The 17161-nt window shown below is 30.7% G+C and overlaps 1 protein-coding gene across 5 annotated transcripts; it reads right to left on the bottom strand.

The window, feature by feature from the left end:
* Window positions 1-11655: 11655 nt before the first annotated feature.
* On the bottom strand, window positions 11656-14361 carry LOC109337586 (rho-N domain-containing protein 1, chloroplastic-like). 5 transcript variants are annotated; one of them, XM_019574595.1, is made up of 3 exons: window positions 14221-14361; window positions 12523-13151; window positions 11656-12420 (listed from the first exon to the last, which is right to left on the bottom strand). In XM_019574595.1, the coding sequence occupies exons 1-3, from the start codon at window positions 14258-14260 to the stop codon at window positions 11785-11787; spliced, it is 1305 nt and encodes a 434-aa protein (XP_019430140.1). In that variant the 5' UTR covers window positions 14261-14361; the 3' UTR covers window positions 11656-11784. The 5 variants fall into 5 exon arrangements, with proteins under 5 accessions (XP_019430140.1, XP_019430139.1, XP_019430141.1 ...); XM_019574594.1 differs by having other exon boundaries at window positions 11656-12506; window positions 12609-13151; XM_019574596.1 differs by having other exon boundaries at window positions 11656-12404; window positions 12621-13151.
* Between the last annotated feature and the right edge of the window lie 2800 nt (window positions 14362-17161).

Here is a 17161-nt window from a genome sequence, read left to right as displayed (position 1 = left end):
TTTTTGGACCGTAGTAAAACAAAATATTAGAACATTGTCCCATTTTTTTTAAGTGAGTCGTCCGGTTTACTTCTCGGGTTAATCTGGTTTAACCGGGTTTAACATGGTCGGACCGGATTTTTTCCGGTTCAAAGCGGTCCAACTCTCATTCGGTTAAGACGGCAAACCAGAGTCGTTTTCAAGTCCGGTCAATGGTCAGATCGGCCGGACCGTCTGGTCCGGTCCGGTTCTAACAACACTGGTCTTACCACCATTGAGATAGAGTGATTCTTCACCAAGACTAGGAGTCTTGAATTGAGGACGAGGATCTTGGTTGGGGCTGGATCTCGAGAAAGGTTTTCTCAGACGATAGGGATAGTCAATCCAAGGATTAGATGTTCTAGGAATTCAAGAAAGAAGCATCTTAAGTCTTGTAAATTGAATTGGTGCATATGATTATACTAATTGTTCAATATAGTGAAGAAGAAAATCTTCCAAGATCAGAAGGAGATGTCTAGATGTAGTTTGCAGTGGACTGCAAACAAACCAGGATAAAATCCATTTGTGCAAACTGTTCTCTCTTAATCTCCTTTATAATTCTTACTGTTTTAATTTGAGTTTGAAGCTGATATTTTGCATGTTTATACATTGTTATATCCTTGTTAATATTTCATAAAGATATATGTTGTATCTCTGCTTATCTGTTGTAAAATAATTGTGCAACTAGCTGCTTTGATCATTCTGTTTCTGTTGTGTGTTAATCGATTAAGTCCACTGGTTAATTAATTAATTGGGTTGTTTTCCAGAACTGAGTTTTGGTGCCAGAAACAGTAATTGATAACCGCTACACATATTCAACCCCTTCTAGGTGTGTTTAGGCTATTGATACCTAACATACAATTCATTTCTTAGAAAAAAAAATATAAAATGATTATTCGGTAAAACAATAACAATTACATAATATCTTTGAAACCCTTCTAATTTCTTTAACTAAAAAGCTAGGCATTGTTTATTTGTTAAATATTTTGAAACTAATCTACACCATTTTTACAATTAACTGCACTTTGTTAACATGTAAAATATTATAACAAATATTATAGCATTATGTAAATTGAAAAATACTTACAAATTAAAATATTCTAACAAGCTTGTGGCAATGGCACATATTTGATCACACAAGAAATATAATAATATTGATCTGTATTAGTTAGTGTTATATTTTTTATTTTTTACTTTACAATTCTTATAACTATGTCATTCCCTACTTAATAAAATATTAAATTATTAATTTTGATAATTCAATTGATGTCACAGTTCAAAACGCATATTCAAATCTATAAGCTCACTAAAAGAATGAGGAGTTTATACAAACAAGGGTAATACTTACGTAAACTATTGAAATTGTTGATCAAATAGATAAATACATTATGAGTCTAATTTCACATAAAAATATTTATAATTTTATTCAATCACATATTAAGTTCAGGCAAATATTTTTTAGGGGACTTTTCAACACCAAAATTAAAAAAAAAATCATTTATAAGCCCACGTTACAATTTGCAAATCTACGTGACTACATCTTTTATTTTGCAAACCTAACTTAATGGATTTTGAATTACAATTATTTTGATTTAAAAAGTGTGGGCCAGTAATATATCCTCTTAAAGAAATTATTGTAGACAAACTTTGTGTCATAGGTGCTCATAAAAAAGTTTATTTTTAAGGGTATCTTTGGGATTTAAGTTTTGGATGAAAATGAAAAATCTTAAATGTCATCTAATTAGTATATTTATGACTTTCAAATCATTCATATTCTTTAATTCCATTCAACTACTTAATTCACAAACAAAATATGATTTTAGGATTTGAACTAGCAACTTTGAATAGTTCAGTCTACTTTAAAACTTATTTCTTAATCTATATGTATTAAATGAAAAAAAAAATTGAAATGAGAAAAAAAATTATACACTAACAATGTAAGAGTTTTATATAATGTGAGTTTATCATCCACCATTCATTTTTAACCATTGACTCTTCGAAAAAAAAGTAATTCAAATTGATTGTGCATAATGGACTAGCTATATATAAATATTTACGCTAATAAGACATAGATATTACACTCTTTTGAAATTGTGATTAATTGCACTCTATGAATATGACCTAAGATAATAATGTGTTGTGCGATAGACAAACATACTAGACAAGATGAAATTAGAAATAAATATATTACGGAGAAAGTTAAAGTATATCATATTATAGATAATATAGTAGAATCTCATTTTATATGGTTTAAGCATGTGTAGAGATGACCAATAGAAATCTCGGAAAGAGAGTTCAAATGGATGTGAAACGAGGATACTAATAAAAAATGTAGATGAAATGATTAAGAAAACTTAAAGATTAAGGTTTTGTCAATGAATATGATTTATGATAGAGTATTATGACTTTATTTGATACACATAATCAATTTTACCTAATGGGATAAAGATTTGATTATTATCGTCTTAAAAAATGCTAAACATAGTTAGATTGAGAAATATTACACCCCTTCTATTACAATTGTCAAAACTATTTTTATTTTGATCTCATGCATCAATCAAATTTTCTACATACAAATTATCTGCTACTGTAGCTAATTCTAATGTTTATGTATCATAATTGGCACTAATGCATGGAATAGGACAATTTGCACTTTTGCAATACAAATATAGAAGTCTAGTTAAAATGCCACTATACATAAAACTCTATCCAAAATCTGTGATTTCTAAAATCATAGTTAATACTCCAAATTAAGTCATTGCCTTTATTTTTATGAGTGTAATATCAGTGTAAGCCTTTATTTTATGAGTACAATATATTATTAGTATAAAGATTTATGTATACAATGTATAATACATCTTTTATTTGTATTGTTTATATTTTAAAGTTGATGATAATAGAATATGAATAATTAATGATAAAACGACAGTTTTTATAATCAAACTCTTACGTTTTCAATATCCATATTCCCCCTCTTATTTTATTATATAGCAATGAACTACCATATCCAAACTATGTAGTAGAGTTAGTGGCTCTCTATATATATATATTATCTATACTATTATATAAAGGTAAAACATCTAATAAATGATTAGTTAATTGAACAGACGTAATTTTTATATTTCAACTTTGTTATTATTATTATTAGTGTGGTAACAGACACTTCGTATCTGTTAATCTACATTTTTATTTTCTAATGTCAAGTCTTGAAGTTTTATATATTTTATTTTGATAAATCAGAATAACTTTTATATTCAATATATTTTATATTCTAATTTTTATTGGGTGAACTTTATATTGTATTTCTTTGTCTTTATTTTAATTATTAAATTAAGGTGAAAGAGTGACTAATATGTTGGTCGTGGTTACATATAATTATAGAGGTTTTTTTGTAGAAATTATAAAGTATTAAGGGAAAAATAGGAAAATGAAAATTATATAATTGGTAGTTACACTATGTTTTTCCTTTATATATACTAGCGTGTTGACAGACACTTTGTGTCTGTCGACCCGCATTCTTATTTTATAATATTAAGTATTAATTTTTTATTTTTTATTTTAGAGAATTAGAATGTTTTTATTGGATGTACTTCAAGTTATAATTTTTGTATTATTATAATATCCAACTTAAAATGAGATGTATTAATTATAGCTATCTAGGATTATATGGTTTTACTTTAGAAATAAAAAAATATTAAGGGTAAAATAGGAAAATAGAATCATGTTGGTAGTTATTTCAAGTTTTGACTTTATATATAGTATAGATATAGATTATAGAAGTATAGATATAAATGTAAAATATGCCTAAAGGAAATTCGCGTAATTGAACCGGTATAATTTCATTCTATTTTATTTAGTAATTACCATGACATAATTTGCATATTCCAATTTTATCATTTTATAACATCTCAATAATAACTGCAAAAAACTGTCACATGTTCTTTTTTCATTAATGTATCATTATTATTCCATACATTTTCCTATTTCTATTTGCTCTCTTCATCATCCCAAGAAGAACAAATTTGACGAACATATAAAAATATCTAATGACACACTAATAATTATTAGATGTACAAGTTGAGAAATTTATAGAAATTTGCATATTTACTTAATATCAGAAAAATAAAAATGTGGGTCGACATACACAAAGTATCAATTGACACGCTAGTATATATAATTACAATCTCTTTTATTTCATATGCATCACATGTTTTATTAAATATTAATTACTTTTCTGTTGGAGCATAATTATCTTCGGATGATAAAATGGAGGATACATGTTATATAAATAAAATGTATTAATTACTTTTGATAAAAAAATTAAAAGTTTACTGCATAAATGAACATTTAATAAATGTTTGTGAACTTATCTTATATTATATATCCGTCAATGTAATATAGAAATTCTCCAGGAAAAAATAAAATCACAAACTACCCGAGTTATTATGGTTCTAAAACATGGGATTGTTTTAAAGTAGTGTATCTTAAAGTAAACAAGTCATTGTACCCAAAAAAAAGTTAACAAGTCATCATTGAAAATAAAGAAATCAAACCTAAAAAGGAAATGACCAAAATAAGTATATGTGGATGAATTATGAACTAATTATTTTAAGGTTTTACGTTAAAATAATTGTCAATTGTGGAAAACACTTATCTAATTCTTCACTTAGCTCATCCATGGAGAGGATTTGCTCACTCTCCTCCCTTGCTGCAAAACCTGAACATGACGACCCATTCAAACAATTTACTACAGTATTTAATGTACATATTCATATAGAAATGGTTATAGTAGTGTAAGACGTTACTGGATTCCCGGATAGATTAAAAGATAAAAAATTTGATTCCTGCAAATGATACTTGCTAGGAATAGTAGATACACATTCTAAAAGAGAATAGTTTCTTATTCATAGGGTGATGACATTTCTTAATTATACAACAACAAAAAAATATAGAAATGGCTATAGGTCACTTGAAGATTGCAGAAAGAAAATAAAAGCCATAAAAAACTAAGGCATCACAAAACAACCTTGATGGAGAATTGGAGCTGCAAAAAACTTCATCTGAGTTCTACTTGTGTTGGCTGATAAAAAACAAGTTTTGGTGAAGCGAACAAGTATTTTTTCTCGTGATGGATCCATGTGACAACAGTAAAATCCAGGTAAAATCACCTACTGGATGAAAAAGTTTGGGTCGGCACAAAAGTTAATTAGGACATTAATCAATGGAACAAAAAATTACAAGTCAAAGTTTTTAAATTCCTAATATATTTGAATGTCATAACATTTCTATCTTAGATTTCTTAATCAGTACAGTATCCTTTCATTCGTTAACATTGGTTCCCCACATTTATACTTAAAAAGTGTTTCATGCCCTACAATTATTAATGGAGACGATTTTGTTAGTGAAAAGGGAAGTACTATGCAAAATAAGGAAAAATGTAAAATGAAATAACAATTATATTTTTCTATTTATACTTATAATAATATTTTTATTTTAAAACTAATGTAAAAATATTATTTCTCTCAAGTAAAAGAGAAGATCCTCATATCTTTAAAACTAATGTATAGCTTTAGGTCAATGGAAGGAATAGAGATCCTATCATGTACTTGAGAAGAAATTCTTGTTTTTGTTTTTCTTTTGGATATAAAAAGTATTATTTCATTTTATATAAAATGATATAAAATATTATACTATATTATTTTTTCCTTGTTTTTCTATTACTTGTCTCTGCATAATAATAGTATCCTTAGCCACATGAAGAAGGGATGTGACACAAGTGTTCACATTCAAAGTTTGAGACAAGCTTTGGTCAATGACTTTTGTTAGGAAGCATGTGATAAAGATTACATGTTTCATAATTTTTCCGTTCCCTGTCCTGAACGAATCAAACTTCATAAAATATTAATTTCTATTTTTATAATTTTTAATTTTAAATGAATGGAGATTTGATAGGTTTGGTACATCAAGTGAGATATGAGAGTGGATATATGATCCGCTTCCGTGAGCCTACACCATTCCATGACATGTTGGGTCATCTTTTTCTCTACAAATAGGATGGGATTGTTGAATGCACTGCTAGTAACTTTCAAGGAAAAGAAAACACTTTAAGTTAAAAAGTTTAATCAAGTTAATAGGCCCATGCTAACTACTTCCTTAACTACGTTTGCCAAATTCAACCTACTTAATTAATATGCTTTGAATTAGTCAAAAAGATCATCATCACAATGTGATGATTGTTGAGTTTAATCTTTTTAAACTCTTGTTTCATCAATTGCATCCAATTCAAACTCTCTTTTTTCACTCTTCTGTTAGGTACTACTTGGCGTATTAATTTAATATGAATAAATTACAAGCCAATGCACTCATATTCAGAGTTTAGTATTGCTTCCAAATTACATGTGGTATTAAAAAAATCTAAAGGTATATATATTTTATTATTATTTTAGGGCCTAGATCATTTTTATTCTCTCTCTCGCACATTCTCTATCCATTGTGGTTAAACATTAAGAAAATGAGCTTTTCTCACTAATAAAATACTAATAGACCACATTGGTATTTTAATATAAATTTACTACATATTTATGTGACCACATGCAAGTAATATTGTTTATTCAAGAACAAGAGCTATACTCCAATCTCTTTTATGCCCAAGTCATCATATATTCAAATCATTCTACAAATATGTTTGGAAGGATGGGGTGAATTTAGTGAAATAATGAAATCCAGAATTATGAGAAAACTATGTTAAACGGGTTGTAAAAACTACTATAAGTATATACACAGTTAGTATTAGTTATATTCAAAGTTAATGATAATTAAATATATAAATGATAAATAATACAATAATAATATAAAAATTTGTTACTCTGTCCCATATACACAATGATAAATAATCATTTTCGGTAATATTAATTACAATGGAAGCAACTTTATCTTTTTGTTTTTAGCTGTATCATTCTCATAAAGTGGCACCAGAAAGTCCCTACCCACTAACTCCATCGATAACCCCATAAAATCACTTTTTCACCTTTTGCTTTTTAGCTAAGATCCTAAACATTAATCCAAGCAAGGATGTGTATAATCTAATCCAAACCTTCAAATTCCTCTTCCTTATGTTTCAAACTGAAAGCTACAAAAGGGGTTTCCTTCATGCACAAAGCCTCAAAACTCATAAGTCAATTCAACCATGATTATTATAAATGAGATCTTAACATCAATAACATGTCTTAGATTGTTTATTAATTACTTATCTTGTTTGCCGTATACGTCATGGTTTGTATAGTGGATCATAAAAAGGGATAAACTACACATTTATTGAAGACTAAAGAAACCCATCTCAAAGTACAGAATCATCAAACCCCAAATCCCCAAGCTTCTTTGGTGGATTAACTTTCTAGTTTGAGGCCCCCCAGCATGTGAAATATGTGAATATTCTAGTACTCTACCTTAGGCAAAGAGAGCAGAATGATGGGAATGCTTAGGATATAAGATAAGGATATGTTATCCTCAAGCATGTCCCAAACCAATTACAATATGTCACATTAGTTAAAAATATTAAACATTCGTAACTTTATCCATTTTATTTGGAACATGTTTAGGGACAACAGATTCTCATCCCGAATGCTGATATTGGAAGTAAGAAAAAGTAAACATTTGTTGTGCTTTTCAAAGAAAAGAAATTGGCATCACAGCTTTCTCATTTTTCCATATGATATATGTGTTTCACTTGAAATATGGCATATCTCAATAAACACATCCATCTACCTTATCTATAGGGGTTTCAAAAGCAAGTTTTCAAAAATATTTTCCTTGAATTATAGGCTTCACAATGTTATTAAAACAACATTCATCATCAAAACAATTAGGGTATTGATATAATAATATAATAGTTCAATTGGTGGTTCTCTAATTAAATCTATATCAGTAAAACTAAATATACATATGATATATATCATATTTACATTAATGTTAAAAAATTAATAAATAATTTAATAATTACTTTATTTATATCACTTTTTAAAAGAAAACATGTAACTTAATAGTAGACAACGTTTTACAAACATAAACATTGTGTGTTTGATCATACATGTGGTAACATTTTCGTAAAAAATAAGTCATTTTTACTAAAAAATTTACATGAAAATCGACCAATATGACTAGTACGGTTCAATTGAAAATTGACCAATATAAATAGTATATTACATTATTAATATAATTGTCATATTGTACTGGACCGGTTTCACGGTTCAACTGACTGGTCCTGTTGGATTTTTCAAAAAACTGCTCCAAACTCTATTTACATGAAAGGTGTAATTGAGGTTTGTGTAATAATTATGGGCCTCAGTATTAAGAGCAGTCACTAATGAATGAAAAGGGCACTTTGAGTTCATGTCAACCTATACACCCACAAAAATATGTTCATGTCACCCTACCTCAAAAGACACCAAACTCATGTCAGAACCACTTATGGCATTGTGTCCTTCTGTTTTGAGGCCATGTGTTTGGTTTATTACTATTATTACTGAATTCTTGCTACCGACAGTCTAAGGAGTATGCTTAGCCATTTATTATTAGCTCAAATACATCAAAGAAAGATCTTTCAAAGCATACATTGTTTGATTTTGTTAGTCATATTCTCATATTCATGCACGTTTAATTTGTTCAACATATATGCATCAAATACTCACTATCCTTTCTTCTATATCTGTACTTAATTTCAGTTTTCTAGACCATTTTCCTAATTCAATTGGCCTTCATATATTTGGTCGTTCTAATAATCAAATTATATTATGCTATATGGGATGGTGGCTTCAAATTGAATAAAAAATAGAAAGTTTTTTATGAAGACAGAAGGAAGTTTCTATATTAATTTATATGAAAGTGTTTTATCTTAATTTTATAAGGAACAATTGTGAGTTTGTGACTGGTATGTATTCCATTATCCAGACTTTCTAAATCATAATTGCGGATGCAGACAACAATTTAAAATCCTATACTTTAAATAAAGTAATATGTTTATATTTTTAGGTTTAGTTATAAAAACTATAAGATTATAAATTGTGGAATCATGTTGGTCCTTACATATAAATTGTACAAGTAAAAAAATATAGACCTTAAATTTATTTAAAAAAAGTATATATAATTTTTCATGGCGATTGGGGAAATTATGGCTACAAGTTCTCAACTTTATGTTTGAGGATTTTACCAACAAAATTGATTTTTTCCAAGACTATTTAAAGCTTAATATAAAAGTTTCAAAATATCAATTTATGAATTTCGATGAGACTTCAAATTTTAATAATCTTATCTCTATTATCATGTTGATCGAATGAACTTAAAGTAGAACTATGAAAGACAGTAAAATCATTATATGATTTATAAAATATAAATATATTAATAAAATAAAATAATAAAATTATTAGTTAATTGTTTTTATATGGACCTCTTATCATAGTAGGCCTTGGACGGTCACACCTGCAACACTAGGTCAGGGTCAACCTTATGTTGGACTATAACCTGTTCATATTTTAATCTCCTTATATTTGAATACTTACATAGCAAACTATAAAAAAAATGTATAAAATTATTTGTTTATGTTATGATTATTTGAGTTGGTTTTTTATATTATTTTTAGTATAATTTTTTTAACTTTTAGTACATCATTAAAAGGTAAAAAAATTATTAAAATAAAAGATAATATAAAAATGAATATCACTAATACAAATAAATAAAGTTATTAAACTTGAATTAGACAATTTACAAAATAAATAATAAATAATTGATAAAAATAAACAATTCAATTAGATGTCCCAAAAATGAAAGTTGTTATTAAAATTTCATAGATAAAATGAGAAGTGGAATTGGTTGGAAAAATAAGCAATGCCAAAAACAAGAAACCCACCATAAAATATTATTTTTTGTTTATTTTTTCATAAATAAAAATTGGGTTTATAAGACAGTGGGAATGCTAAACATACTTTGTAGTGTAACTTTAAGCATATGTTTGCTATATATTATGTTTTAATTTTTAATTTATAAACTATAAGATTATAAGTTTTCAGATTATAATATGTTCTTATTATAAACTATTTAAGTTTTGATAGCTTAATTGAAAACTAAATATAAACTAATTTGTTTCATTTAGGAACGGTAGAAATATTAATTTTTATAGAGTAAATAATAAAAAATACGAAATTATTTATTTATATTATGATTATTTTGGTTGTTTTCTACATTATTTTTAAAGCATAATTTTTTTAATATTCATCATCATATTTATTTTTATTATGACATTTTTAACTTTTAATACCTTATGACAAAGGCAAAAAATATTAAATAAAAGACAATAAAAAAATTAATATCAATATTTATAAACAACATGATACGCCAATAAATAAAATTTACTAAACTTGAATTAGACAATCCACAAAATAAATAGTGCACAAACAATAAAATAAATAATTCAATAGAATGTGAATCCAAAAAAATGAAATTGCTATTGAAAATTGAGAGATAAAATGGAAAGTGAAATTTGATGGAAAAAGAAGTAATCCAAAAAAAGAAACCCATAATAAAAAAGATGTCATTTTTTTTATAAATAAAAGCTACATTTATAACGAAGGTGAGTTGTCAGCATATTTGTGTTGTAAGCATAAACTATGAACTTTTATCTATTTCAAACACACACTCGATTTCCTTCCCTTTAAATTTTATATCTTCAATGCAAAATTTTGTCAAAATTAAACAATACCCAATTTGGAGATAACAAAAAATTGGGAAAATAATTGAAAAATCAAACAATTTTATAAGAATATGTTTTCATAAATAATTGATAACTACAAAATTGTCTCTTGGCCCAAGCCCGTGTTATGAACATTTCACCTATTTGGAATACCCTGGTCAAATTTGGACCAGGCTTGACCCAAGCTAGGTGAGAAGTAAGGGGTCTCCCAAGCACGATATAGGCGTGATACGCTAGATCCTTGGTCCCCAATTTACATGAGCACATCCAAAAAGTGTATATTCCAATTACAACAAATAATACATGGAGTATCACAATTCTGCTCCACATAATACATGCACTCCAAATTTGGTGGGAGCTAGAAGATGATTTGAGTGCCCACCCACCAGTAACAATTTTATGGTAGTGGTCATTATCAACAAAGTGTTGGCCTAGTAGTGTAAGGCCATATTAGATCTCCGAGATGATCAAAAGGTTAGAAATTCAATTTCTGTAAGTGACATTTATTAGGAGAGACATTCATGCACCCAAAAAGATTAGTTTCTTACTCAAAAAGGTAAGGAGATACTCTTGTTAGTACTAAATTTTTTACTATAACACTTATTTCACACAGTGGCACACTTTCCATTCCCTTAGTTAAGACCAGGTTCCCGAATTATTTCACTGAACAATTCCAACAACTACGTCCTAGAAATTGTGGACGATGTGGCTACACTCGGGTGACTTGTTAGAACAATCAAACAACTCAAAGAATGAGAATTAAAGTTGCAAAGCAATAATGGTTAACACTAAATAGCAGCTAGAACCTGTGTTTAACCAACAATACTACTAGGATTACCGAATTGCTGACAAAATTTCACAGATATCATTAGAACATAACTATTCGTCAAAAATTCTGTCCAGAAAATGATGTCACGATTACCCTATCATGATCAACAAATGCTCAGAATTGGACTTCAAAATCAACACAAAGAAACACCAAATAAAATGTAGGATAAAATAGAAAAGAAAAATCTATTTTATTATCAGCTCCTGGTTAGCAACTCCACAAGGTTATCTTTCTTCATTTTTGAGAACCCTTTTAGGCCACGAGACTTTGCAAGCGACCTCAATTCAGGCAGCTTCAGTGCACTCAAATCCTCATGCTGAACCACTAGCTCCTCCTCCACTGCATGCTCTTCATTGTCAATATGTTCAGAATCATCATCTGACAAGTCATCGATTTCCCTGTCTGGGAAGAATAGGTCATCCTTTGGAAGAAGAACTGGTTCGGAGTCGTGGTCTGACTCCTGATCGAGATCTGGTAGAGAATCGGGCTCTAAGTCATGATCAATATCTGGTTCCGAACCAGGCCCCTCCTTATGATTGAGCTTTAAATCTCTTTGATCATGGTCGTTCCCTCTAACCTCACTACTTGGTGGCACTACATTCCGGTTTTCATCATCATAAGAGACAGGCTGCAATTTTACACGAGGAACAGGAGACCTTCGTTGGAAACTTGACCGAGGCCTCGTTACAGATGAGATGTTGGATTCTTGGGACTCACCCTTTGGAGCATTATCCAAATCAGAAAATTTAGTGCTTCGTCGTCCATTGTATTGGCTAGATTCTTGCGACCCATCCAAACTAGAATCTTTTCCTCTGCCTCCTCCACTGCTTTCCTTTGGAGCATTATCCAAATCAGAAAATTGAGTGATTCGTCGTCCATTGTATTGGCTAGATTCTTGCGAACCGTCCAAACTAGAATCTTTTTCTCTGCTTTCCTTTGGAGCATTATCCAAATCAGAAAACTTAGTGCTTCGTCGTCCGTTGTATTGAATAGATTCTTGCGACCCGTCGAAACTAGAATCTTTTCCTCTGCCTCCTCCACTGCTTTTCTTTTGTTGCTCATTTGAGTGTTTCTTCAGTAGCTTGAGGAGGGAATCGACAGTACCACTCTCTTTACCCTTCCCTGGTGAAGCTTCAACCTTCTTTTGTTCTTTGGTAGCAGCTCTCTCACGCAGCTTAGCTTGAACCTTCCTAAATAGCTCAACAATCTCTTTCTCTCTAGGTCCAGGGACTGCAGTGGCCTGGGATTTTCCAGAGGCGGAAAGTGATACCAAGGGTCCATTTTTCAAAGATAACATATCATCTTCAAAGTTCTCAAAGCTATCTCTCCCTTCATTGTGCCTGTTCGTATTTCTGGAGGACCCATGCTTGTGTTGCCTCGAGAAATCTGGGTTCCTCCTTGCTTTGCACACAAAAGATGCACCCACAGAAACACACTTTAACCCTCTAATTTTGACATGTGAATGAATTCTGCAATGACTCAAAGAAGAGCAAGTGTATACCGCAGCTGTTCTTCCGGAAACACCTGAACATGGGAGACACCTGCCTTCTGACATTCCACAACCTGCAATATCATCGAAACCAATTCAAGGTAAAGTACTCCACACAAAAGGAAAAGGTAAAGTATGAGAACAGAAAAATTAACAAGGACATCAAATGACACAAAATAATGCCACAACAGAAACCCTACATAAGGCACCAAGTACTCCACACTCTGAATTTAGGGATAACATACATCACAGTGAGAAGACTAACAACCGGAACCCGATCGTACAAAATTCAGCTTATCAACAAACTAATCCTGCTAGACTCGTGATGACTTAAGACTATTCTAGAAGCAGCTCGCAGATAAAACCTATTGACCCAAAATACAACAATTGCTTCAATCACCGAATAAAAACAGATCCAAAAAATCCATACTTTCAGTTTGGTGAGAGCCTCTCTAAAGGTAATGAATCCTGATCAACATAATACAACCCATTGTCTATGATAAAACATAAATAAAAAAACAGCAAGACAATCCAATTGTAATTACAACACCTTGAATTGAACAATAACATTAGGTGGGAGGTAAAGAATCACATAGAAAACCAAAACAACATTATCAAAACTCAACAAACATAAAGAAAGTATTCAGGCGGCTGCAGAGAAGAGCACTTCCTTCAATAATGAAAGTGTCCAACAGCTACTATGGTTTAGCACCCACATTTCATCAAATACGTAACATGCAACATGAGCAGCCAAAAAACCCACACATACACAAAATATTATATCTTTCAAAACATAAGTCCCCTCATAGGGTTCACAAAAAATGCAGAGAAAAACAAAAACCCATTAAAAAAAACCTCTCAAAGTATGAAGCTTTCTATCAAAAAGCTAAAAACAATTGAAGAAAAAAAAAGTTAGGAAATTAGACACACGGTAATGCAAAACCCTAGTGTTGAATACAAGTTCTTAAATAAGCAAATGAAAAATAGACACAGTAGGTTATTGAAATTGAAGCAGCTATTAATTTAGTATTGTGTAATTTAAGGTTGGTTAAGGTTTTGTGTTCCATTACGGTTATGATTGAAACAAGAAAGAGAACCATGAAAGCATAGTGAAGGAGAGAATAATGGAGGATAGTGACTTACCAATGTTATTAGCGACGACGAGATTCGTCGTTTGCGACATTTTGCAACGAGGGAAGTAACACAGTGAATGAGACTTGATGTGTGTTTGAAAATTGGTAACCCCTGATAAGGGTTATTTTAGGGAATAATTTATTTTGGGATTAGAAGGATAATCATTTTCTTCTACTCAAAATTATAGTTACATGTTCACAATTGTATAAATGTTTGGCCTCATGGGCACCAATCATACATCTACACCCAAAATACTTGGGGGTAATTGATTTGATGCATCCCAATAGAGATTTAATCCTTATGAAGCTTATTTTATTCTCCAAGTTATGGTAAAATCTCAAATTTGTCTAATCCAAGCTTAACCTGTAATGACATGTGAATCTATATTTTCCGGGCCGAGTCCTTATTTAGGCCTATATTAAGGCTTTGTTCTCCAAGGAAGGTCTTGAGATGTGATGGGTCTCAAGTGAATGATTGTGATATGAAGGTTCGATGGAAAAAGGGTTCTTTTGTGCATGTGGAAGGTGTTGTGTAGTCATTTGGTTATATTTTTATTACAAGAAGTCGTAGCCATGGGAATTTGACAAGTTTTGGACACTTGAAGGTTGATTACCTTAATATCTATTAGACCTTCATGACATTTCTGCTCATAACATTAATCAAAGAACACTTTAACTCACTGATGAAGCCTCAACTCTAGTATCAGATCTTATGGTTGGTTGGTGTTGAGCTCTAGTCTATTGAGGAGTAACTCGCACTTAAGAGGGAAATGTTGGGCGGTTCAAGTATGAAGAAGAAGTTTCATGTTGTGTAGAAGTAAATGAGTTAAAGAACATATAAGTGGATCAACTCGTAAACCTATTATCTTAAGATTTTGGATCAAAATGTAGTATCAAACTCACTTATTTTTTCTTTCTTCACTTAGCCAATGGAAAAACAATTTGAACTCATTGATGAAAATATTCCATATGCAATGTGTTTGAGAAGTTTTGGATACGTAAGGTCTTGTTTGAAAATGAGGTTTTAAAAGGGAATGGATGACTTTGGAAAGTCTTCCCATTGTTTGAGAATTTGATAAATGAGAGGGGAAGGTTTTAAAAGATCTCTCAAACCCTCCAAAACCCTTCATGTATCTGTTTGTAAAGTTCCCCCAATTTGGGGTTTTTTGAGATAAAATGTCAAAATAATTAAATATTTTTAGTAATATTATATAATTATACTCTTCAAAATTTTATACATCTAAATAAGGAGGGAATTTTCTTCATTTTCCCTCCCCTTCCTCCCCTTTCTAACCATTTGACTTCTCTCCTCACATTTCCCTCATAACTCCCAAACAAAGCCCGACTAAGACTGATCACCTTAATATCTACTAAATTTTCGTAAGATGTTGCCCCATAAAATTAAGAGTGTAATATCTATGTACCGACACTGTAAAAATTTATGCACAATCAATCATTAATATTACTTTTATTTATAGGTCAATAATGATTTGAATGGATAAAGTTATTATAGAACATAAAGTTTAAACACCTTTGTTTAATCTCGACAACGGTCCAACAACTTCTTCTAAAAGGAAAACCCAATTTAAAAATCTCATGGACAACAAGCACAAAAAAGTTTTTTAAAATATGAAAAACTAAAAAACTATTTCTTAAAGTCATATTTAAACATAAAAATTATGTAAACATTTGAGATTGATGTTTTATTCATGGGTACTCTGTTAGGCAAGGATTCAACAGAATCCATTTGATCTTATTGGCTATAAATGTATATCGTTGATTTCCTATTATTAGTTATATAAATTAGGAAATCATATATTCACGTATTAATTGTATTTATTTAGGTTTCCTAATATTCAGACTACGAAATAGGAAATGCAATAATCATGTAATTATTAGTTGTAAATGGGAAAGATTCCCATTAAAGAATGATGTACTATATATATGAGGGAGGAATAAGAGAAAAAGGCATCAAGCCAATTTTGTGATACCGAGTAGAGTTTGATTGCAAAAGAAGTAATAAGAAAATAACAACTTCTTAACTAATGCAAACTAACTAATAACTAATACATTTAACACATTACACGTGTGCTAAAATGCTAGGAGGCTCTGCCACTAAACCATTCACATAATCAAGCCAAAACAGATCAAGAATGGCCTTGGTGTGAAAACAGAGTGGCTAGCAGCTTTGTATAATGCAGTCTAGCCATGTGTTGCAAATGCAATGGCTGAGTTAGCTGCGTGGGCCACAAAGGATGCACAGGTTATCACTTGGATTCTAGGCTCAATTGAGTCTCAAATGGTTAACAACCTGCGTTCATTTTCGACTGCTAAGGAGATGTGGGATTACTTGAAGCGCATCTACAATCAAAACAACACTGCTAAGCGCTTTCAATTGGAGCTAGACATCGCTAATTACAAACAAGATAATCTGTCCATCCAAGATTATTACTCAGGATTCCTTAACCTTTGGGCTGAACACTCAGCCATTCTACATGCTGATGTTCCCAAGGATTCGCTGGCTGCCATTCAAGAAGTTTATGAAGTCAGTAAGCGGGATCAGTTCCTCATGAAGCTCAGGCCAGATTTCGACGTTACTCGTGCTGCTTTATTAAATAGGAATCCTTTGCCGTCTTTGGACGTGTGTGTTGGAGAATTACTTCGAGAAGAACAACGTCTTCTCACTCAAGGAGCCATGTCACGTGATAGCAATGCTTTGGACGCTATCACTGTTGCCTATTCTGCTCAAGGAAGAGGTAAAGGCAGAGACATGAGACAAGTTCAGCGATTACCATCAGCGATTACCCTTAATATTGCTAAGCACTGTTCCAAGAAATTTTGCAACTATTGTAAGCAGCACGGTCATATCATTACGGAATGCCCGACAAGACCAAATCAGCGACGAGTGCAGGCCTTTACTGTTGTTCCTGGACAGCCCTCCACAGCAGCAC

Source organism: Lupinus angustifolius, unplaced genomic scaffold (genome assembly GCF_001865875.1).
Source record: "Lupinus angustifolius cultivar Tanjil unplaced genomic scaffold, LupAngTanjil_v1.0 Scaffold_8_168, whole genome shotgun sequence".
In the NCBI taxonomy this organism is placed as follows: Eukaryota; Viridiplantae; Streptophyta; class Magnoliopsida; order Fabales; family Fabaceae; genus Lupinus; species Lupinus angustifolius.
This window is presented reverse-complemented; position numbering and strand designations above follow the sequence as displayed.

Bases quoted from the DNA above. Each gene is read 5' to 3' on its own strand.
- LOC109337586 (XM_019574592.1), bottom strand. From the start codon at position 14,260: ATGTCGCAAACGACGAATCTCGTCGTCGCTAATAACATTG. The intron at 13,152-14,220 runs GTAAGTCACTAT...ATGATATTGCAG, and splicing joins CGTCGTCGCTAATAACATTG to GTTGTGGAATGTCAGAAGGC.